This window comes from Rosa chinensis, chromosome 5 (genome assembly GCF_002994745.2).
Source record: "Rosa chinensis cultivar Old Blush chromosome 5, RchiOBHm-V2, whole genome shotgun sequence".
In the NCBI taxonomy this organism is placed as follows: domain Eukaryota; kingdom Viridiplantae; phylum Streptophyta; class Magnoliopsida; order Rosales; family Rosaceae; genus Rosa; species Rosa chinensis.
The window spans coordinates 86529038-86553417 of record NC_037092.1 but is presented as its reverse complement, the minus strand read 5'-3'; the positions used below and the strand labels follow the sequence as shown (position 1 = coordinate 86553417).

Below are 24380 nucleotides of genomic sequence, written 5' to 3'. Positions count from 1 at the left end.
AGTCAATTTTCAGACCAAAAGAAAAAAAAGTTCAAGTCACAGTGATGAGACTTCTTTTCTAGCATGCACATGCACGTAGTCTAGCCTTCAGCATTTGCCTTTGCCCCTTGGCCGGAAATTGATCGGAACTCTAATATGGCTGTAAACCACAGTGATCTGCATGTATGCTTCACATGTATTATACTACTAGACATGTCCAAATACATATATATATTACAAAGTAATAATTATTTGAAGATTAGATTAGAGCAAGCAGGGAATTTAGTCAAAGTTTCCAGCAGCGTTAATACATGTGGGTTAAATTATTTGACATACCTTTTAAGACTACCGACCCTCACATTTGGTTACTTTTCAGGCATTATGCGAATCCAGAAATTTTTAATGTATATTGAGTTACAGACAAAAATCACCATAACTGTCAAATAAATTAAAGATAAAAACCTGGATGCTGTGTTGTGAAAACCTTCAATCTACATTAATAACTGGAGCCTATCTTTCTATTAGTCCACCTGAACTTGATTATTCAAATTTTCAGAATTCAAATGACATTGTTCTTGATCTTTCTTGGGTTAATTCATTGCCTTACAGTGCGAGCTGAGGGGAAGTATAAACAAACTGGAATGAAAACCAGGTGACTAGAATTGGGCATGTAGACACGTGTGTCACATTGCTGTGGTGGGTATTGATCGATCTATTTTATTTTAATTTGGTTAAGAATTGGCATTTTATTCTGTTTGGCAATGAATTGAAAGATAGAGTTTTCCTTTTGTTCCGTTGGACATTCCATAAAAGACCAAAACTGTACCCCTTTTACCATCATATAAATTAATTCTGCCTTTCATTTTCATTTTGGGCACTCCATATAAATTCAGCCTCTCACTTTCAAGTCTCTCTTCCTCAGCCCCTTTTCTCCCCAAACTTTTCAAGTCAAGCCCCCTTTTGGCGTTCATGTAAGTAGGTGTGTGTGTCTCAGTAACCGAGATAAGGCAACATATTCTACCTCCCCTAACAGAAATGAGGAAGTTTTGTGTCATTAACGTCTCACACAACAAAGCCAAGGTCGGGGGATCTAGAAAAAAGAAGACAACACGCTGTCAACGCCCTGCACCAAAAACTGATGATCAGAATAGGACCTGTACAAATTTTAATTGTCGGGTCAGCGAAACTCCAATGTGGCGTAGAGGACCTCTGGGGTCAAAGGTAATTAGTTCAAGTTAACCATGTTCAAATATATAGGTGTGCGTGTGTTTGCGCATTTTCACTATATTACTTGGTTACTCCTGCTAGTGGAGCTTCACTGATATGAACTCTCTTTTTTGATGCTCGCAGACACTTTGCAACGCTTGTGGGATCAAGTATCGCAAGCAAGGGCTCAAGGAGGAACAAGGGGAGGGAACTTCAGGAAAGGGCAGCTCTAACTAAGCAGAAAGATGCACAGCAAGGGCTCAACGATCATTATTTTGGCTGAAAATTTGCAGAGACGATCTACACACTAGTACCTAAAAACTGAACGGTCGAGATGTGGATATGCAACCGAAAAGTGACCCAAAACTTGAACTTCACACGTTAATTTTCAAAGCGGAGCTTCACTCTGGATAGCATCTATGTGTGTGTGTGTGTATATATATATATATATCAGATGTAAAATTAGATTTAGTTAGTCATATAAGATTTATTTATCATTTCTCCAATGCACATCCTTTTTTATTTTTACTGTTGGAGGCTTTTTGCAACGAATAATCCGTCAGCAAAAGTGTGTTGATTATTATATGTAATTTTTGCTAACCAAAGCTACATGGGATCGGGTGGCCGCTACTTTTTTTTTTTTTTTTAATTGATAGTAATTTCGATGAAATTTCATCGGCATAAGCTTCCCCTTTTTTGTTATGAAAAAAATTTGTCGATGAATAATTTGTCTACAAAGCAAAAATTTGTCGATCTCTCTATCTCTCTCTCAATTTCTCAATTTCATTCTAATAAACTGCAATTACAAACTGATCATAATTACAAACCCACTAAGGAATTCCAACCAACAACAAACATCGATCAATAGACTAATACTAAGTCTCCTCACTCAAGAGATGATAGAGTGACATATCAATGTATCCAACGACAAGGACAAGATTGGCCCATCGAGTCAAATTGACCAATATAGTCAGCATGAACTGGTACATGTGACCATAGTATAGAACTGGTGGGCAATTCTAGGATCTCCTAATCACATCAATGCAAGCTGGTAATGAAACGCACGACCTTAAGCCGGTCACAAACTAGGTTATGGACAAAAGACCAGCTATATATCCAAATGCAAGCAACCACCAGAATCCATGAAGACAACCAAGACTCGAAAGAACATGGACTTATTTGAGATCTAAACACAAATAAAAAATAAAAAATAACTAGAGATAACTAAAAACATCAAACAAACGACAACTATAAACTGAAAAGAGGCCACAACCTTATTATGTATGTCACCATCTTGGAAAACATTACCAATAACGATCTGCAGCTTCGGGCACTTATTGCCACGCCAATCTGCACCATAAGAATAGTGATCTACACTTGTTTATCCACTTTGCACCAAAGATTCCCCGAACTGCTTCATTCATATATATCGCGAATGCAGATGCATCGATCTTGATCAATAGTTCCAAACAATTTATTAGGTTCATCCCTGTTTTATTTTCTTACAGAAGACTTTTGGCGGAAGACATTTCAACGGCAAATGTGTGTCTCTTTTTATATCTCACTTTTTATGATGGCCTTTGGGTTGGGGAACTTAGCCCCATGGTTGACACTACCTTGTACCTGAGTCACTTAGTCGACATACATGTGGATGTTCGACCCAAAATGCTCCAAACTTAGCCTATTTCCCAACTGTACCTGGGTCACTCAGCCTAAATCTAGACCCTAGCGCATTGATCCTAACCCCTTGCTTGGAAAAAAAACCTGCTTTAGCCCTAAACCCTATAGTTGGGTCAAACCCCTAGAACTTTACCTTAGCAAGTCTCAACGCCCCTAATCTTGACTTCCAATTTCTAAAAATAAGCGATTTGTATTTTTAAGGAAAATAAATCATACATGATTAGTCATATTAATTTAAAATTTTTTTTTACATAAATTTGGAAATGATTCGTTATGCATAATTAAATAATTAATTGTTCATTCCAAAATATTGATATTCCTTATTTACGTACCGCTCAACCAACCAGCAAAAGAGCCAAAAAGGTATCAAAATCTAAGTCTTATCATTGAGATATAAAAGTGGATAATTTGTCATATGGATACCAGTACATCACCATGGTCATAATTAACTGTACAAAATGTATAAAAATTGTTCAAGCCAATTTTCAGACCAAACAAAAGTTCAAGTCAATTACCAGACCAAAACAAAGTTCAAGTCAATTTTTTTGGTCCTAATTTAATCTTTCAAAACCCTAAGAAAAATAAAAGTTGAATTTTCACGGTTTTAATTGTTGATAGCATGCACATGCACATGCACATGCACGTACCCTATCCTTAAACATTTGTCTTTGCATCTTGGCCGGAAATTGATCGGAACTCTAATATGGCTGTGAACCAGAGTGATCTGTATGCTTACTTCACATGTATTTTACTAGTATACACGTCCAAACGCATATTACAAAGTAATTATCTGAAGATTAGATTAGAGCATGCATGGAACTGAGTCAAAAGTTTCCAGCAGTGTTAATACATGAGGGTTATATTATTTGACATACCTTTTAAGACTACCAACCCTCACATCTGGTTAAGTTTCAAGCATTATGCCAACCCAAAAATTTTAATGCATACTGAGTTACTGACAAAAACCACCATAACTGCCAAATAAATTAAAGGTGAAAACATGGATGCTGTGTTGTGAAAACCTTCAATCTACATTAATAACTGGAGCCTATCTTTCTATTAGTCCAATTGAACTTGATTATTCAAATTTTCAGAATTCAAATGACATTGTTCTTGATTTTTCTTGGGTTAATTCATTGTCTTACATTGAGATCTAAGGGGGTAATATAAACATAATCGAATGAAAACCAGGTGAGTAGAATTATGCATGTAGACACGTGTATCACATTGCAGTGGTGGGTATTGATCAATCTATTTTTATTTTAATTTGGTTAAGTATTGGTATTCTATTCTGTATGGCAATGAATTGAGGGATAGAGTTTTCCTTTTGTTCTGTTGGACATTCCATAAAGACCAAAACTATACCCCTTTTACCACCATATAAATCCTGCCTTTCATTTTCATTTCAGGCACTCCATAAAAATTGAGCCTCTGATCACTTTCAAGTCTATCTTCCTCAGCCCTTTTTCTCCCCAAACTTTTCAAGTCAATCCCCTTTTTGGTGTACATGTAAGTATGAGTGTGTGTGTGGTACTAGTAGCAGCAGTAGCCAGCGAGCTAGCTGATTTGATCAATGATCATCTTGTGAGATCAATTAATCTAATATCATATGCATGTTATATCTATGAAATTAGATTCATTTACCTTGTCTACCTTGATTTTCGAAATTGATACTTGATCATGAGATATCCATCAGAGAATGGTTAAATCTTTCATACATCAAAAAGGATCAATAAGGAAAATGGTAGATCCATTTATTTGGAGATGATTTGATCCTTCTTTCTTTTGGTTGAAAGGGATATGTTCTTGGTTAACTACTATTTGCAAAAGATTTTTTTAATTTATGAATCTGTTGAGATTTTGTTTATTTCCATGATGTGATATATGAGTTTCATGATCGATCTACACGATGTGTATGCCCAAATTGATATACGGCGCCTCTCAATGATATGGATCATGTTGATTTTTATTCTAAGATAGATTCTGTCAATTCTTTTGATAGATCTTTCGATCTTGTCTAAAATTAAAGAAAATTTTAAATTTACATTTGTCGGACATGCGTACACCTCCGATCATCGTGGGTCATTGGTTACGTGGATTCTATCATACAATCAACATAATCAATGATGATGAGGGACGTGACTCACTGCCAGAGGCCTACTCTGATCTTGTTTACACACGTACAATGACATTGTTTATTATATGGCTGTTTTTGTTAGTTTTTCTCAAAATTATTGGGGGCAAGCAGAATTTCAAAAAGGAAATATGCCTACGGATCCCAAAATTTGAAACCCTCCGAGATTGAGGGTTGTAATTTTATTTTGATATAGTGATAAGTTATTAATTAGAACTATGAGATAGATTCATAGTTTTTTTTTTTTCCTTGATAGCCAAAGTTATGTTAGAAATTCAAAATCTTCGTTCGTTTATTGGTACTGGGGTTTCGGAAGTATAAAGATAAATGCTTTATTAATGAGTCTCTGATTCTACACGCACAAACACACTCTAAATCCCTTTGTCTTAATGATGTCCTTTTGTTCTAAGCTAATGAAACGTTTTGCTCTTCTGTAGTTTGCGTCAGCCTTTCCATATCATTTTGTGTTCTCTCCATCATAACTTTCAGTTTCCAAATTTTCATGCATGACTAGTCATGCACACTCCAATTTCTCTCTGTGCAGAATCATTAAGATTTTCAATTTAAATCTTTGCGCTTCAACTAATTAAATTGACTAACTAGCTTTCATATTATCTGTGCTAGCTTATTACCAACTTCAGAAGATGGATCAAGTTGACTTAACGCTGAAACTAAGCTTACCGTCTATCCAGGATGACGATCATCCAGATGAAGTTCCTCAGGATGTTCCTCAACATCTCAATGCACATGGTTCTTACGATATTAATCAGGTATTGATATATCTCTGATCTTTAGTTAGCTAGTGAACTATATAATATTTGTGAGTAGTAAAACAACGAAGATTGATTTACAAGTAGCATGTACGTATGTATTTTTTTTTTTTTTGAAACGGGGTTTGGAACCCAGCCTAACTGGGAGGCTGAGGCTCAGCCCCACTCCCGTAATTATTATTAATAATAGATGGATAATTGTACATCGAGGGGGACATATTACCTAAACCTCGAGTACTAGTACAAGCATCCTCATAGAGAACATCCTGGATAATCACAGGTGTCTCATCTAACCAATAATCATCTAAGTAATCAACACTAGCAAGATGGGCCAATCTATGTGCCACACCATTTGCTTCACGATAAATAGAGCAGAGTGATGAAGAAGGAATTGAACGCAAATAAGCTTTACAATCCTCTACAATACATCCTACCTCAGATAAATCTTTTGTGTCTCTATCAAGTGCATCAATCACCATGGTACAGTCCGTTTCAATGTCCACATTATCCATATCTTGGTGAATGAGAAGTAGGAGTCCTGCTCTCATAGCTTCAAATTCCATCTGAATAGCAGATCAAACATGGGAAAAGGGACGAGCAATGGCAGCTACGCACACACCGTTCTCATCTCTAATGATTGCCCCAATTCCGCCTTTACCAGTCTCACTAAAGAAAGCACCATCAGTGTTTAACTTGAGTCTCCCCCTCGGGGGCAACTTCCATTTGGTTCTCTGCCTCATCCTCTTCGTCATCTTGATAGGGTGGGCATCATGATACTCTTGCAATAGCTTAGTAGCCCAAGTTGTGGTATTAAATGGACAAAAAGAAGTCCCCTTCCAGACCACGTCATTACGTGCCACCCATAAAGCCCACAATGCATGTAGAACATCTCTATCATATGATTGGGCAATAGTTCACAAACATGCAAGAGCCATGTAGACACATTAGTAAAAGGGTGGGAACGTACCTTTAACTTAAGAGGGCTCAGGTTCCAAAATTCTTCAACTCTTTTACAGCCTTTAAAAACATGCAAAGCATCTTCTTGGTAATTGTTGCAAAACACACAACTGGAGTCCAAGATTGCACATTTCTTAGCCAAAGCTGCTCGGGTAGGAATAATCTCCCTGTGCATCCGCCAGATGAAGGAACGGACTTTGGGAGGCACTCGTGCCTTCCATAACACCTTCCAATGTAAATCAGCTGCCCTGCCCGAACTTCTCGAAGATGAGGCCAAATTTGACACATTCTCTGTGAGCCTGTAGGCATGGTAGCCGCTCTTGACACTATACACACCTCGTTTGTCCCAGTGCCAAACTCTCTTATCATCTGGAGTCCGTACACTAAGGGGAATACTTGCAATCACATCAACCTCAGTTGGCGAGAAAATTTCATGCAAAAATGGAACAGCCCACTCCATCCTTTCTTGATCAATTAGGTCCTCAACCACAAGTTGAGTGAACGGTTTGAAATGGTAAGGTAATGGAAGCCAAGGATCTTCCTATACTCTAATATTCGAACCACTGCCCACTTGAAAATGAAGGCCCCTACGTAGTACCTCCCTTCCCTTCAAAATACTACGCCATGCAAACGACATATCACCATTAACAGAAGCACTCATAAAATCACAATTAGGGAAGTACCTCGCTTTCAGAAGCCGGGCATGTACGTATGTATATGTGTGTGTAGATGGTTGTTAAAGACATTGCCTTTAGCTCTTTCTTATATACATTATATGTTGTTCATCGTGCTTGCTACATGAATTGAATATGAAATGACTTCTTTGACGTGTTTCATATTCATCAATGTTTGGGTGGTGCTATTTATGTTGTCACTTAACAACGTATAGCATACACAATAATAGACTCAAAGTGTAGCCGTCTGTGTTCAATTATTAGCACTGTCTTTACAAATAATATATGCAGTTACTAATTAATAACAGAACCTTGGTTAAATTCATTACGACAACATCTATAAAAAGGAATTTGCTACTTTCCCATAAACTTTCTTTTGAAAACATTTGCAAAGATAGTGTTTGTTCTAGAGTAATAATATGACAGTAATGCTATTGTCATTTTCGATATGATCATCTAGCCCTCCTATTTGTCTTTCTTTTTTTTTTTCCTAATTTTTTTTTTTTTTTTTGGGAAAACGGATGAGACACCCCCTACTTAACTTAACTAACTCATCTATTAATGCCCTTAAGGTTGGTCTAAGTAATGAGGCAAAGAAGGAAAATGGACTAGGGATAGGAATCATAGGATAGATATTAGAGATTTGATACTTTCTTTAATGCAACAAAAGAAAAACATTAAGAAAAAAACCCTTGATCTAGTAATTGTAGTATCCCCACTTATCCGTAAAACCCTAGTCCTAGTGTTTAGTCTAACATGCATGTGTAGATTCAGTAAACATGTGTTGAAGACCATGACATTAAATAATTAGAATATTTTTTTCTCATTACAATTAAATTGATCATTTGTTGCATTGATCAACTGTTTAGGGCTTGGGTTTTGGATCTGCTGTATCTGCTGGCAATGCTCATGCGTCACAGTACTCTGCAATGAGTATAACTGACTTCCAGAGGTCAGTCTCTGTTACCGAAAGAAGGCAACAGAGACTTACTCCCCCAACAGAAATGAGGGAATTTTGTGTCCTAAATGTATCCCACAAAAAAGGCAAGGTCGGGGGATCTAGAAAAAAGAACACAACTCGCTGTCAACGCCCTGCGCCAAAAATTGATAATCAGAATAGGACCTGTACAAACTTTAATTGTCGGGTCAGCGAAACTCCAATGTGGCGTAGAGGACCTCTGGGGCCAAAGGTAAGTTCAAGTTAACCATGTTCGTGTGTGTGTGCACGCACGAGTTATCACTATATTACTTGGTTACTCCTGCTAGTGGAGCTTCACTGATTTAGACTCTCTCTTTTTGATGCTCGCAGACACTTTGCAACGCTTGCGGGATCAAGTATCGCAAGCTCAAGCTCAAGGAGAAGCAAGGGGAGGGCACTTCAGGAGAGGGCAGCTCTAATTGATCAGAAGAAGCAGGCACAGAAGAATCCTGGGTGTTGACTTGGGTCTCAATAATCTTACGAAACAGAAACTTGAAGCTTTAATTTCCAAGTATGCTTTATGGGATGAGAATGATGATACTCATAAATATTGGTTTTTTAAGTTATGGTTTGCCTCAATATACGATGATGGTTAATCTATGAATAAATTTCAAGTTCATTATTTTCCTTACAATTGACTGGCATCATGGAATTTGTGTTGATATCTTAAATAGTCCTTATGATTTTGGTCATCATTGGCTAGGCCAGTGACCTCCATAGATTTTTTTTTATCAATTAAAAGTCCTTTTTCTGCAGAAATCAGATGTAGAAATAAGCAGTTTAATTGGTTCAAGTATTTCCGCCCAAACTGAAAAGGCAACAGCCCAGCTCACGGGTTAGTTTGGACATGGCCTAGAGAGCAAAGTAAGAAAACTATTGCTTCATAAGTTCATGTATTTCAAATCTTTGCCTCTACAGCTTAATCATTTACACTGTATATAAAGCCACAAGGACTTGTGTCATTTCAACACCAAGCTTTCCAGATGAAAATGGGGTTACAACTCGGGTACGTTTATTCCAATCTAATGTTTGCATAATACTATTTGAATGAGAAAACTTAAATGAAAGCCCTGACCATCAAAACATCTTTTATCTTCTTCATTTTAATCAAAACAAAACTAAGGCAGCCAACAACAGCATTCTCCACAGAACATGCTGCAGGCAGCAGGGCAACCCGTAGTTACACTACATAGTTCAACCAAGAAAACTCCGAATGATTCGGAAAGACGAGTGGGAAGAGTAGGAGCAGATATGGCAAACTACTAAATTTCCCGAATATTAACCCCTAGAAAACTAAGGAAAACTGCACTCTTAAAAAAAAAAATCCAGGAACACAAATAATGCTGTAAGAACTGTATCCTACAAGAAATTGGTAAGGGAAAAAGATGAGAAGTACTGAAAGAAATCACATCCCTCCCCTGCGCAATTCTTCAGCCCCATGTGCAAAGTGGCACCTGTCACCAAATGTGCATTGACCTTTAGTAAAATTCTCGCAAAGCTTAGTCTTGAAGTTACTACTTCCTTGAGAAGCCCCCATAGACGGATTTCTCATGTGAGGTCCAGCAGATGAGCTCACGTTCACAATAATATCTTGAACCATGGCACTGGCATCTTTAATCTGATCAAAAGTACCCTCAAGCTCAATGTTCCTCAGCTTCGGATCTGACTCATGCTCTCTTATAGAAAGCTTTGCTCCAGTCACACGACAAATCTGCTTTGAGTTCAGACCATTTTTTCCAATTATGGCTCCAGCGAGGGAAGCATCTACACTAATCTTAGCATTGGCAATGGCCCCAAATCTACCTGCACCTCCATGACTTGGTGGGGGAGGCTCATTCCGACCTCCCATCCTTCCATGCATTGCTCCCCCACCACGAGGATCATCATAAGATTGAGCAGTGGGCCTCCCAAGCTCATATTCACCGTGAGCAAAATGACATTTATCTCCAAACTTGCAACCTTCAGCTGTGTTGTATTTGTTGCATAACCGTGTCTTGACAGCTGGTGGAGAAGAACCATCTGGAAATGATGGTGGGGCTGCTGAATGTCTGGGAGGAGGTGCATGAGTTGGGTTGCTACCAGTCATCTGAGATACAGCTTTGACGCCACCAGGAACATAATGCAAGAAATGACATCCCTCTCCAAAAGGGCAACCAGAAGTGCTGTATAAAAACAACAAATTTTATGAGCCCACAAAGTAATCAATCACATTATAACTGTCATATAGCTCCAGATTAGAAAGTTCACATGATTCAAGCTTACAAGATTTTTCAGAATTGGTGAACTGAATATTCAGCAAAGACAATTATCTACAGCTATTTCGCTATTAATTGTATACCAAGCATTAGCTATTGATCGATTTCCTGCAGTGAATGTCTTCCACTTACACACAAGGAAAAGACAGGCTAAACAATTGGAATCATAATCTGATGCAAGGAATGAGGGAAAAAGAACCAAAATAGCATTGGCCTGTTCCCCCCATGGGTTTATTCCCCTTCCTACTACTACAGCAAAAGGAAAGTTCATATATTTATAATTTCATACTAGTGGTATAATTTGTTTGAATTTATCCGTTATGTGAGTTGCCACTGAACTCCTCTTCTGTTCCTAAACCAGAAATTCCAATGATGAAAGAGAGTTCTTAAGCCTATGACATAACTTAAACAATTGAATGAGTATATACAACTTGAAAAATTTCAACCGTGGCAGACAAGTTGACACATTTGCAGATGATTCACTATAAAGGACCAGAGCTACTAAAAATTCCACATCCAAGGCTGCCAAAAGATGATGTTTTACTAACTGAGGCTTGAAACATGGCACAATTGACAACAATATCTGTTTTTTCTTTCCCAGATCAACCTTTCCCGTCATGTCTGAGACAAACCAATTCAGTTTACTTTTGTTTCATAGTCTGAACACATAGAATAACCTGCTTCACAACTTAGTAGGCAACTCAGCAACCCATGACATTGATACGACTTGAGAGTGATGCAAAACAAATTAAACATAACCGCAATATACAGGACAATTCTGCGTCCCAAAACACAGCATCAAATTTTTTAGAATATTCGACCGTTGTCACTCAACCATATCTGTTCAGTCTTTGTTATCATGATTAGAACAGAGTTTGACCTGTATCACAGCTTTAACTGCCCATTCCGTTAGTCCAAATTGCAATACTTTTGCTCACAAAATCGCATCACTTTTATTACGAATTTATATAAATTATCAATATGGAAAATTAAATTAGACTATTGATTTTAGATAAGTTAAGATTATAACCTGAAAAACTTTGTGCATGGCTTCGATTTGCTTCCTATACCAGTTGAAAAGGACTCCATTTCTGTTGCACAACATTAATTAATTTCCCTCAGTTATATTTACAGTGAGTTATTAATCCTCAGAACTTTAAAGATATCCAACATCAAGTTACCATTTTTATCACTAACAAAAGATATACAAACAACCAATTCCATTCAAGAATCCAAATGGTTAAAGAACGCCCATTATACTGTTGAACGCAAACCTCTAACTTCTAGGTACTTGAACCAACAAAAAGCTTGCAGAACTTTATCAATGATATATAGATCATGGTTTTTCAACATATGAGTTTCAAGAAACAAAGATAATCAGGTTGAAAATCTTCCACTGTAGTGTTTGAGTGAAGTTTAAAATCACAACAACCCATAAGCAGATATTCCAAACATTCCATAACAAAGAAAGGGGGGCAGGACAAACAACTAATCATAGGATGGAGGAAATGGAAGGAACTGAAGGTTTAAGGGATAGAGTTCATGTTTGAGTATCATTGTGGCCTCAATCTCAACTGAATTTTGGATGTAGATGTTTTCCTCATTCATGCGCATTTGAGGGTCCTGGTCTCTCCATATTGGTGAAGCTTAATCTAGTTATGTTCTCATTGAGATAATTTGGAACTGGTTCTGATGTTTTAGAAGCTGTTGGTAATGTATCTTGTATAAATAGTAGCTTGTCTACTTTCACCGTACTTTCGTTCATCAATTATCAAAATATATATGGAACCAGAGAACCAAAAAAAAAATAGACAATTCCATTTACGCCAAAATTCTTTTCTAGAATTTTCAAAATGCCCCCAAACTCTTTAGACATAGAGTTCCAAAACTTAAAATGGAACTTTATATACCCAGCAAAGAATCTTATTGAAACCACAAAGAGAACAATTCTGCTAAAAACTTGAGATCATTCACAAAATCCTGACTAAACATGCCTAAATAGTGTAGCAATTTTCCCAACAAACAGATGAGATACTAAGCAGAAACAGCGTTCCAACAGAAAGTTAAATTCCCGATTAAACGAGTTGCTTAGTGCCCAATTTATGTGTTCTGGAACATAAATCCTGCCAACTCCAAAAAACGAACAAAGCTACTTAAACTTCTTTCTCTCTAGAATTTCCTACACAAACTAAACTGAGCTCAATTCTTTCAGCTCAAGATTCATTTCTTCTCAGATTCGATTTCATTCAACGAAGCTCAACACTAAGATTTCAAATCTTCAGCCCTAAACTTAAATTCCCGCAACTCAATCACGTTGATTCAGCTTTCCACTCTCTTACTACTCCAACCGAGATTGAATCACACACAAAATGCACAAAGCAGAACAAAGCACATCACGAACTCGAAACCCTAACTTCATGCAAAAAACTCACACACAGATACAGCACACATATATATAGATATGCATAAGGTTTCAAAGACAAGCGAGCAGAGCTGAGAGCAATGTGAAAACGAACCTGGCTTGGATTTCTTGAAGCCGCCATTGCCGTTAAACGACGCTGCTTCGTGCCTGCCTCGCTTGCGACCACCGCCGAAGTCCATTAAAGCTCAGAAGAGAGCAACCAGGCTCAGATAGGGAACCGTGACAAGGCTCGAGAGAGAGAGAGTGAGAACCAGTGAAACCCTAGCGGAGGGGGAGAGAGAGAGAGAGAGAGAATAAGGATTGAAATTTTCTTGAGTCTAGGGTTCGTGAAAAGAGGGGAAAAGCGGACATGAAATTGGAATTTAAATGCGGTTGATAATTTTTTTTTTTTTTTTTTTTTTTTTGGGTAAGTAAATCTTACGACCACCGTCGTCCTGTGACTGTGATGGAGAGTTCACGTACTATCCGTGTGACGTTATCATTGAAATCATGCTTGGTGTTTGGGAATCCGAATCTGATGAGATACGTCACGGCAATGCGTTTATTGGGCTTGCGACATTGTTTAGTTGATGGGCTTAAACTGAAATGTTGATGGGCCCTCTGTTCAAAACTGACCAAACTGATTGATCCAAGGTTTTTTGTGTCTAAATAATATATGTATTAAAACCGATTTTGAACAGATTTAGTTTGGTTTCACTAGTGAGTCAAACTGGCACTAACTGAATAAAGGGTCAATTTGTAAGGGAAATTGCATAATGTGTTAGCGCATGACATGTATACAATTGTCTTAAAGTGGTCAAATAGGTCCTCAAAATAGTAAAATGAATCCTCAAACTGATAACATGAGTTTGTAAAGTGGGAAATTTTCTTAGTTACGACATGAGTCCTCAAGTGGTAAAATTAGTCCTTAAAATGATAAACTGAGTCCTTAAATTGATAAAAATAGTTGATATATGAGAAATATTAACATATCATAACCTTACTCAATTTGTAAATTGAAAATGCTTTCCTTTTTTTTTCCCTCAAGTACTAGGTTTCGAAACCTTCCAACTTGTTGCAATCTTTAACCACAAAACTAGAAGGAAACTTCAATTATGTGTTCATGTTCAGTATTAGCAAGGGACAAGCACAAACTATGTAGTTTAAGGTCAATCACCCATAACTAGCTAGGACTGTCCATTTCTAAGCCTAATACAAATCCGGGTGATTAAAAATCATGTTGACCCTAGGTGATCTGGTTAACATGATCCAAGGCCGGTCATGTGAGGCAGCCGTCTCAGGCCACCAGTTCCTGGGGATCTCCGATTTATCTACTTACTCAAAGGATGCTATATGTATTTTTATTGAAATCATTACTACAGAGTGAAACATCAGCCCAACGGTTAAAAAATGTAGTGTTTTTCATGATGAGCTAGCGTGTTCGTCTTCTTTTTTGTCCTGAGCCTATTGTAGGAACTCTCTAAACCTCTCATCATTCAAAGCTTCAGCAACTTTCATTATAGAAGCATACATAGACTACTAATTTTGTTAGTGAGGGTGATTGCAGTTTTACCAAGGCTGGTAAAGTTAACCTTAGTGAACAAAGCTTATATATATGTAAATTGTAATTAGTCATGATATGTATAAATACACACACATTATTAATTATGAATATCTAGATTATATATAAAGAGCAGATTCAAATCACTTGTGCATTTATTTTTGATCTGAACCACCGATCACCTTTAAACATATACGGTACTTGCATGAACGGCTTTATTTATTAGCTACTAATTTACACCGAAGTATAAGCTAGCTAGCGAGGCTACTAACGTCGAAACCGTTTTTGGTCATGATATTCTTTGATCTCAAACCCTCCAAATAATGGGGAAAAGGTATCGAACACAAGCCTCCAACAATCACTCAACAGACACAAGAAATAAGGAGTAGCAAACTCATAAAATAGGGCAAATCCATGCCACAAATAAACTGATTTTATTCATAAACTATATGCTATCTAACAACGATTACATTACCCATATTTATAGGGTTTACAATACTTGGAGAATAAGTAGACTTAAGCTAAAATGGAAAGCTAATTAAATGTAAATCCTAAATTAAATGTAAAAAGATACCCTAAAAATATCTAAACAATGAAATATCAAATGTTACAAATCTATAATAAAACAACAAAATAATGCATTTGATGTTGCCCCATATGCACCCGCATCAGGCTTCCCTGGTTGGAAAGAATTCGTCCTCGAATTTGAGCCATTGATTGAAGAAAATTCAACAAAATCTTCCATCGCTTCAAATCTTCTTTTGACAGATTAGCTTGCAATTGATTCCTTCCATTCCAAATAAATAAATACTTTGAATACCTTCCTAATCTTGACTTGAGAAATCTGCTCATAATAATAAATTTTGCCAACCCAAAATTTGTCTCACCTTTCTTGATATGATTGACAATATCAATTAATATCTTCGGAATCTGTAAGTAGAAAATACTAACCCCAATGAAATCAATAAATTGATGAGTTGCATCTTCTTGTAATGGATCATGAAATTTGAGGGATGCATCTTTGCTTTTAGATTCAACATTCTTCACCAGCTTGTTGGAGACAAATGACTTCTTAAGATCAACACCAACAATTCTGTTAGGATGCTCACGTATTGACCCACACATACTATGTTCTATTTCTTGAGATCCTAAAACAATGTCGACATCCAGATCTAGTTTGGGCTTTGGATCTGAATTACCCACATGATCATCCAATTCAAAGATATCACCCATGCATGAATTAATTTCATGACTTACAATTGCTGATGATGTTTCCACAAGATGGACTGGCATGGCTTTAACGATATTTTGTTGCACTGGGAGATGAATCATTTGCATGGGCAGGTCAACCTCTTCAATCTCCAAGCAATTTTCATCGCAATCTTCAGAATCATAATTATCTTCATCCTGTATGTCTGGCTCACACAAAGAAGCACAGCGATGAGAGAGATCAATGTATTGTTCCTCCTTAATACTCTCACTGCTTTGGTGTGAAACTTCGATGCGATTGACACATTGATTATAGGTGGTAACGTTTCTCTCCCCGTCGGAACTCTTACGATCTTGTTGTCGAGTTTCGATGCGATCGACACGTTGATGATAAGTGGTAACGTTTCTCTCCCCGTCAAAACTCTTATGACCCCGTCGTCGAGTTTCGATGCGATCAAGACGTACCGCAAGTTGCTGAAGCATCCTTTTGATTTCAGCCATGTCGTTGTTGATGTCACGACCCTCCATTAGAAAACCTCCCCTTCGTCGCCCGACCTGAGACATGGAATCCACCAAGCTCTTGCCAAAGCTCTGATACCAATTAATGGGGAAAAGGTATCGAACACAAGCCTCCAACAATCACTCAACAGACACAAGAAATAAGGAGTAGCAAACTCATAAAATAGGGCAAATACATGCCACAAATAAACTGATTTTATTCATAAACTATATGCTATCTAACAACGATTACATTACCCATATTTATAGGGTTTACAATACTTGGAGAATAAGTAGACTTAAGCTAAAATGGAAAGCTAATTAAATGTAAATCCTAAATTAAATGTAAAAAGATACCCTAAAAATATCTAAACAATGAAATATCAAATGTTACAAATCTATAATAAAACAACAAAATAATGCATTTGATGTTGCCCCATATGCACCCGCATCACCAAAGGCCAGAGCTGCATCCTTGCTGTTAATAACACCGGCCTGCTGAGGACGTGGTCTTCCGGCTAGTATGTGATGAGGATGAGCTCGAGGTTGGTGATGATCTTCATGAGAATAAGGAAATGGAGTACTGATCGACTCCCCCTCCGGCAGTGGGCCGGCCATAGTACTTGTCTAGTATAGCAAAAGCCTCCATCCCAAGCTTTGCTAGGTCTTCTTGAGTTGCCATATATGATGTTCAAGTATAAGATTAAATATTGTTTACTCCCTATACTTATAGGGTTTCATCGTTAATTTCAGTCCTTGACCTTTGAATTTTACCTAAAAAGTCCCTGAACTCTCAATTTCTTTCCAATTGGTCCCTGCCGTCAAAATTTTCTGTTAAAGTTGCCAAAAATGTCTATTATGCGATTTATGCCCTCACTTACTTTGTTTTTTTTTTTTAATTTTTTTTCTCTCTCTCTTTTATTTCTTTTTTTCATTTCACCTCTAAAAGGTCTACGGATTGTTGGAACCATCTTGATGAGGAGATGAACAAAAGGAGGCGAGAGAGCCGGAAGAAGAAGAAGAGGTAAAAAGAAAGAAAAAAATAAAAAAGAGAGGAAGAGAAATATATATATATATATATATATATATATATTAAGTAAATGAGGTTATAATAGACTTTTTAAGGGAAGATAACGGAGTTTTTGACGGATATTTGACGGTAGGAACCAATTGAGAGGGAATTGGGAGTTCAGGGACTTTTTAGGTGAAATTCGAATGTTAGGGATTAAAACGATGAAACTCTATAAGTATAGGGAGTAAGCAGTATTTAACCCTCAAGTATAATTGGAAAATATAGAGATGCACAAATATGTTAGTTTTCTTTATTAAAAAAAAAAAAGTTTGTTTTCTTTTCTGTTTCGATATCAATCAAGGTTCGAAACCCAGCTTCAGCTGCTGGGCTAGAATGTTTTTTTACATTGAACTTTTCTTCTATTCAAAGTCGCTAGCCTAGAGTTTTTTTTTTTTTGGGTCCAAATATACTACTTATTTAATCAATAGAATAAATAAATACACATTGAACTTTTTCTTTTCTTCTTTATTTTGTCCAAATACACAATAGAATAAACCAATATGAATAATGCATTACTAGTTACCCAAAAAAAATTACTTGAACACTTAATTTCAATTTATACGAGATTTCACCTCATACCACACAAATCTCAAGACCAGCCTTACATGACCGTTAAACAGTCGGGCCGTGCCGACTGGGCCATAGATAACCTGCATGCATAACCACAAGATTGAATACATTTTCAAGTGAAATATAGATATATGGTATTTATATATATAGCTTGTAGTGCGAGTCATTGATTTTAGAAATTAGCTTTTGCTATGTAATTTAATTACAAACCCTTATGGCAATCAGTCTTAGGGTTTGATCCTAACATTCACCAAACACGCTATTATTTGTACCCATGTCGAGCCAAGAGTAAAGGCTCATATATTCCATAGCTAGCAGAGAGGTAGTGAATTAGCATCTTCTTTTCTGTGTGAAAATGGTTGACGATCGACAATTTAATTGTCACAGATAGAGATCGAGTACTGGATGGTGATGTAGCCCAGAGAGCCTTTCGTGCATGGCCTCTCCTTTTTAGATTCCTTCCGAGTCATACACAACCGACTCATATCTAGAAAAGAGATGTATATATCAACCAAGCTGTATTATCACATATGCTAACAACGATCGATGTAATATTTGTGATAGCTAGCTAGCTAGCTAGGAGATGGACAATTGTAAGTCAAGTCTCAATCAACTTGGGATGCAAATGATCGATAATACATGCATGGTTGTTGCGTATGGATCGAAATCTGATAGGGTCAATTTAGCGATGTTAATAACGTGTTAGTGTGATCCACATTTAATTGGTCCGGCCGGCGCACCAATATAATTATTTCAACTCAATTCAAATTTGAGTATTTAATCCGAAACACTTCACCAACTGCTCTTATTCTTCAAGAATTTGAGTAGTCTAACTTCTATGATATAATGGACACGATAGGATCGACCTAATAATATTTGCACACTTATGTCCTGATAACCTAATTGCAAGCGGAACTCTCAATTGAATTAGCTAAGCCATCCCATCTGGTTCGGTTTCAGTCTTCTTGATGATGGCCAGTGCTATAGCTAGCTAGGGAAGTTCATAATCATTTATACCAGCACAAGGGATCCTATGACCTCGATTGTTGATGCATATATTTGATGTGATAACACTAACAATATGGGAGAAGCCAGCTATATAATAATCCGTAGCTAGCCATATATAGTGGGGTTTGGTACGTGCATATATAACAAATTAGACCAGCTAACTAGAGTAGAAGCAGTACTACTGTATAGTTGTATTTTTCGTGGATTTTTGAAGTTCCACGCGTGCATGGTTGACCCCAAGTCTACACAAAGCTTACATCATTGAATAAACTTTTTGGAGACACTAGGGTGTGCCCAGTTGATGTTTGGTCAATTTTCATAGTGCCCACTTATGAATCAGTCCCAGCTAGATTTGATTTGATATTGAGATTTTAGAACTTGAGGCAGCTCATGACGTTTGGTCACTTCATCTGAAAGAAACAATATATTCCTTAAATTTACCATTAATTGTTCTCTTAGGATTTCAATTCGATTATCATGTTGACCAATATGTAAATATGGTCAATCATTTTGCACCCGCTTGAACTCCTTGAAGCGGTCGAGTCCAAAGCTAGCTGCACTAATTTTCCTATAGAAGCAGTATATATAGATGTAGTCACATCTGATGATAGCAGTATATATACATTCATTTTCCTAAACCATAATCCATGAAGTTAGGACTTTTGAATTTTTTTTTAATTATTAAATGTATTTGAAAATAAAAATAAGATCTTATGTGTGATGCATGATTATATTGTACATGTGGCCTATCATCAAGCATAACCAGCTTAGACTCTGTGACCGTTCCGGCCACGCCACGGTCTCTCTGAGGTATCCTTTAGGTGTACTGGAGTACTCAGAGCTTCCAACCTAAGGTAAGCTTAGTTCCAGTCATGTCTAGACGCACCGTCACACAGTCGTCAAACAATCCTTCGAGTAAGGGTCATCTTTATAACCGATGCATATCAGTCCCACATCAGAAACAAGTGAAGCAGCCAAGCCTCAAGTCCTCTATACAAGCCAACTCCCATAATATCTAAGGTACGAATTTACTACTTACCTACTGTTACTCTGTCAATGTCAATACTAAACTGATCAAATGAGCAAAGACCAGTCACCTAGTCTCCTTCTTGACGCTTGTGAGTTGTGCTTGACAGGTAATCGCTGCATACCTTACCAAATCAACCCCAGAGCTTCGGATTCAGTGTTAGCCGAACATTACTTTCACTAGCCCCCGGCCTGGGCAGTAACAATGATTTTTATTGAGCAAACGTAATGTACAAACTGAATTTCAACAATGCCTTAATTAGCCTAGTACTATTTAGTCTAGTGTCATAAATTTCTCCATCGGAGTTCTGAGGTCGTGAGTTCAACTAACAGAAGATTAGTAATTGCACTTGTGAGTTGTTAATCTGCTAAAATAAATGCTATAATTAATTTAGAATAAACAGGCACTTGATCTCTAATCAAATGTCATTGATTCCATTATTATATATCTCTGCCAAAACTTTGAAACTTACAAGATAAATTATCAAAGCTAGCTAGCTGCCAAACCCAAGCAACAAATTATTTCTAAAGCTTAGTACCTTTCCTATTGCAAAATTAGGAAAGCAATCATCCCTTGTACCCAAATCTCTTTGGATGCTAATAGAGCCTGTGACAAGGTCATTCTTTCTTCTAATTCTGCAACAGGATTATTCTACTACTTCTGTTCCATATGATAAGAAACAAAGCTAGCTGGGCTGCCTACAAGTAAACGTACATCGAGTTATAAAAGCACATAAATAAGTATCTAAACTTTTTTGAGCACCACATCTTCTTGGCTTTCCATGATTTGAATTTCCTTCTCATCAGAGTCTTGGAGATTAATGCATTTATACCACTTTGCACAATACACGTAAATCACAAAGTCAAAAGCTGCTAGTACTGCAAGCAGGAAGTAGAACCTATCCATATGACCTGTATTTAGATCATCTGGGATCCATCCTGGGCTTTTACCTCTAGCTGTAATTCCCATCACCATTATAACTAGCAAGCTGCTCACATAATTCCCAAGAGAAATTGAAGCCATGCATAGTGAACTTCCAAAGCTTTTGATCCCATCTGGGGCCTGACCATTGAAGAATTCAAGTTGACCCACATACATAAAGACTTCAGAAGCACCAACAAGAACATATTGTGGAATTTGCCAGAATATGCTTAGAGAGCTTATCTTCTCACCACGGACCACATGTTTGAGCCTTGCAATCTCTGTGGCACCAGCTGCAACCATTGATAACATTCCGATAAGGAGCCCGATTCCCATTCTTTGAAGCTCGGTTAAGCCTTTAGGGTTTCCGCTTAGCTTCCCAGCTAAAGGCACGAGAACTTGGCGATAGATACCAGTGCAGATTAGAACACTGCATATGTCAAAAGCAGACATGCTAGCAGCTGGGAGGTGAAAACTTCCAATGTCGGATTTCATCACATTACCTTGTTCTACGAAAAGGGAGGCCATTTGTGTGAAGACGACTGAGTAAATTATGGTACAAAGCCAAATGGGTAGCATTTTCATAACACATTTAGCTTCTTCAACTTGAGTTACAGTGCATAACCTCCATGGATCATTTGGACCACATAGATCATGATTTGTTATTGTTGCTGCCTTATCCAAGAACCTGAAATCAAAATTATGTACTAATTAATATCGTGTTCTCTAATGAACTAATAATTAAGTATTTATATTAGTTATTATGGTAAGGCACAGTCATATCTTACGCAATCTCATTACTGTGAAAAATCTTTCTGCTTCCGCTGATGGCAGATTCTGGTCCTTCCACTTCATACAAGTCCCCTGAGTTGGAAGGAACGACATCCCATTTTCTAGCAGCAGCCACAAATACCTGAGCGACACGTGGCAAAGGGTTGCCACACGGTTTTAAGTACCTATACCCTGGTGTCCCCAACAAAAAGAACAATAGGGCCAAGACAGCAGATCCCAATGACGCCGCAAACCCAATAGTCCATCTGCCTGTATCCTCATAAAAAACCAATATGGTGTTCGAGAAAAGAGACCCAAGATTGAGTGCAAAGTAGAAATAGGAAAAGAAAACTGCTTTCGAAGCTATTTCTTTAGGGTTTGCCTCATCAAATTGGTCTGATCCGAAGGTTGCTATAGTAGGTTGGTACCCACCATATCCCAATGCAACTAAATATATTGATGAGTAAAAGATAGCAACTCCAATTGATGATGTGGGCGAGCATACTAGTTCTTCATCTCCACAACCAGAAGGATGGAACAAGAAGAGCCAAGACGTCAGTGATAATAGCACCAATCCCTGAGAAATTAGTTGAATGTATGGAGTCAAATCGTAATCGGACAACAGCATAACAAGACGTACAACAAAAATTAACGTTCCCTTGCGTTTCTTGGCCGAAAATTTATTGAGACCATTGATTAGGTGAACGCGATCACGTTTGAATGTATGGTTTAGATGGATCGTATATGTGGCAACATGAAATCACAGATATCATAGAATACCCAACTACTTGAAAATGAGGAATAATGTTTACCAGTAGAAAGATGAGCTGAAAGACTGCACATGTTAAGTAGCGGCCCCAATAAGAGTCACTGAGAAATGCACCAATTAGGGAGCACAAATAAACAGTTCCAGTCCACTTGCTCACACTGTTTGCAGCAACGGCATTCTCTTGATCAAGAACTCTGGTCAAGAACAAAACTAAGTTCACACCAACACCAAAGAAAGCTAGTGTTGCTAGCCCCTGATTCACTGCACAGATAAAAACAGTCATATATACTCGAGTTAATCAAGTTAAGATATAATGATCTAGTCTCTGAACCTCTATAATTTGGTACCTAGCAAGAGACTTGCAAAAGTCCAGCCTCCTGTGCTCTTTCTGGTAACGGACGCCTTGGTTTTAGCAGTTGTCCCCTTCAGTTCATTTTCATGGAAGTTTCTACTCACAGCTTTTGATTCTCCATTGGTCTTATTGTCTTGATCTCTCACCTCCTTTAGAGAATTGAAAAGAAGTTAGAATTACATTTCTTAATACTAACCTTTTTTTAATATTGAAAACTATTTGAAATAATAAATTGAAATGTTGCCCATTGATACATATGAAAGACAGCTTATCAAGTATCAACATAAGAAATCCTCTATTTGTCTTAAAAGGGCTAATTAAAGCTTCATGAGGACAACGTAGAGATCAAAAAGCCATATTTGAGACTTTACAAAATCATGATTGGTCTATATATTTATGTAATGGTCAAACAGGGGCCAAATACCACATATAATAATAATTAGTAATAAGAAGTTTCAATAGATGGTAAAAGCCAGAAGATCGAGGTAATTTTTTTTTTTTGGGTCATGTTAGTATCGCTAGATAGAAGTTACCCTAGCCTCTAGACTCTAGTGATAAATAATAAGAACCAAAACTGGGATTTCAAGGTAACTAGGTAGTTGGACTAAGCTACAAACCTGTGGTCCTAGAAGATTGGTCACATTGATGAAAGTTGCTACCTATTTCTGGAACAATAGTTACTTGATAAACACAAATAGTCCTACTTCACTAACCTCATTGGTGCAGTTGAGAGAATCCACAGCAGCCATTGAAGTTACTTTCTACAAGATATCCATGGATAAATATCAGAAATCATGAAGCTGAACACAAATATAAAGAAATATATATTTCAATTTTAGGGGAAACAAAAAACACAATCAATCAAAGAGGGAGATGATATGATATTGTGCGTAAGCTATAGCTTTAGACATGTAAAACAATGGGAACGAGAATATATAAAAACACATTTAACATGATAAAATTATATTGAACAGCTAGCTGGAGGAGAAGAGCTAGAGCTAGAAACATATATTACACATAAACAATAACTAACTTACTTCAGACCAAAAAAAAACTTCAGCAGGCAATGGGGTTGAAGAAGATATATTGCGGACTACTTAGAGAAAGCAAGTACTTGGATGGAACCAAGAGAAGAGTTGAGAAGAGTTTGTTGTGAGGATCCAATATATATAGCTATAGAAAGAGAACGATAGCTAGGGGTGTACTAATGGGAGGAGAGCTAGAAGTCATTATCATTTTCATTTACTACTTTATACTTTTGTTACCAGCCAAATTTTATAAGGAAAAGCTGAGAAATGAGAAAATTAATTAATATTAGTGGAATAGGGAGAAGGAGAGGTCAGCTTAGAAGAGTCTCTGCCACAAATTAGGTCGTTTTTTCCATGAATGGGATTTGTTCCCATGTGAAAATGACCTGTTGATAAAATGATATCTCACTTGTTTATAGATATTGTTTCTCTTTCGTATGATTTAGGTTCTTGTGTGATAATCTGTCCTCAATATCACTTTGAATTTACATTTTATATATTATATTATCTCAAAACTTATTCATCACCAAGCATAACGAGCAGTTGTTAAACAGTATCT

The 24380-nt window shown here is 37.2% G+C and overlaps 4 protein-coding genes and 1 long non-coding RNA gene across 5 annotated transcripts; 1 reads left to right on the top strand and 4 right to left on the bottom strand.

Annotated features, from left to right (window-relative positions):
* Positions 1 to 6344: 6344 nt before the first annotated feature.
* LOC112164377 lies at positions 6345 to 7186 on the bottom strand. Its single transcript, XM_024300579.1, has 2 exons — positions 6737 to 7186; positions 6345 to 6557 (listed from the first exon to the last, which is right to left on the bottom strand). The coding sequence occupies exons 1-2, from the start codon at positions 7184 to 7186 to the stop codon at positions 6345 to 6347; spliced, it is 663 nt and encodes a 220-aa protein (XP_024156347.1).
* Positions 7187 to 9333: 2147 nt separating this feature from the next.
* Positions 9334 to 13402, bottom strand: LOC112166184 (zinc finger CCCH domain-containing protein 14). The gene is made up of 3 exons (XM_024302957.2): positions 13151 to 13402; positions 11665 to 11725; positions 9334 to 10541 (listed from the first exon to the last, which is right to left on the bottom strand). Exons 1-3 carry the CDS (start codon positions 13233 to 13235, stop codon positions 9785 to 9787), a joined length of 903 nt encoding a protein of 300 aa, XP_024158725.1. The 5' UTR covers positions 13236 to 13402; the 3' UTR covers positions 9334 to 9784.
* A 1640-nt stretch (positions 13403 to 15042) lies between these two features.
* On the bottom strand, positions 15043 to 16535 carry LOC121053078. Its single transcript, XM_040519448.1, has 2 exons — positions 15548 to 16535; positions 15043 to 15440 (listed from the first exon to the last, which is right to left on the bottom strand). The coding sequence occupies exons 1-2, from the start codon at positions 16367 to 16369 to the stop codon at positions 15366 to 15368; spliced, it is 897 nt and encodes a 298-aa protein (XP_040375382.1). The 5' UTR covers positions 16370 to 16535; the 3' UTR covers positions 15043 to 15365.
* A 3261-nt stretch (positions 16536 to 19796) lies between these two features.
* Positions 19797 to 20282, top strand: LOC112202274. Its single transcript, XR_002937254.1, has 2 exons — positions 19797 to 19973; positions 20090 to 20282. It is a non-coding gene; the product is annotated as an uncharacterized LOC112202274 (long non-coding RNA).
* Positions 20283 to 20417: 135 nt separating this feature from the next.
* On the bottom strand, positions 20418 to 23918 carry LOC112202272 (protein NRT1/ PTR FAMILY 7.1). The gene is made up of 6 exons (XM_024343210.2): positions 23831 to 23918; positions 23507 to 23554; positions 22789 to 22942; positions 22485 to 22702; positions 21690 to 22249; positions 20418 to 21589 (listed from the first exon to the last, which is right to left on the bottom strand). The coding sequence occupies exons 2-6, from the start codon at positions 23540 to 23542 to the stop codon at positions 20725 to 20727; spliced, it is 1833 nt and encodes a 610-aa protein (XP_024198978.1). The 5' UTR covers positions 23543 to 23554; positions 23831 to 23918; the 3' UTR covers positions 20418 to 20724.
* Between the last annotated feature and the right edge of the window lie 462 nt (positions 23919 to 24380).

Bases quoted from the DNA above. Each gene is read 5' to 3' on its own strand.
- LOC112166184 (XM_024302957.2), bottom strand. From the start codon at position 13,235: ATGGACTTCGGCGGTGGTCGCAAGCGAGGCAGGCACGAAGCAGCGTCG. The intron at 11,726-13,150 runs GTTCGTTTTCAC...GTTGTGCAACAG, and splicing joins CTTCAAGAAATCCAAGCCAG to AAATGGAGTCCTTTTCAACT. The intron at 10,542-11,664 runs GTTATAATCTTA...GTTTTTATACAG, and splicing joins CCATGCACAAAGTTTTTCAG to CACTTCTGGTTGCCCTTTTG.
- LOC121053078 (XM_040519448.1), bottom strand. From the start codon at position 16,369: ATGTCTCAGGTCGGGCGACGAAGGGGAGGTTTTCTAATGGAGGGTCGT. The intron at 15,441-15,547 runs GTTAGTATTTTC...TATTATGAGCAG, and splicing joins AATTTATTGATTTCATTGGG to ATTTCTCAAGTCAAGATTAG.
- LOC112164377 (XM_024300579.1), bottom strand. From the start codon at position 7,186: ATGGAGTGGGCTGTTCCATTTTTGCATGAAATTTTCTCGCCAACTGAG. The intron at 6,558-6,736 runs GTACGTTCCCAC...TGGGCTACTAAG, and splicing joins TGAGCCCTCTTAAGTTAAAG to CTATTGCAAGAGTATCATGA.
- LOC112202272 (XM_024343210.2), bottom strand. From the start codon at position 23,542: ATGGCTGCTGTGGATTCTCTCAACTGCACCAATGAG. The intron at 22,943-23,506 runs GTTAGTGAAGTA...AATTCTCTAAAG, and splicing joins CTCTCAACTGCACCAATGAG to GAGGTGAGAGATCAAGACAA. The intron at 21,590-21,689 runs GTAAGATATGAC...TTTTGATTTCAG, and splicing joins TTTCACAGTAATGAGATTGC to GTTCTTGGATAAGGCAGCAA.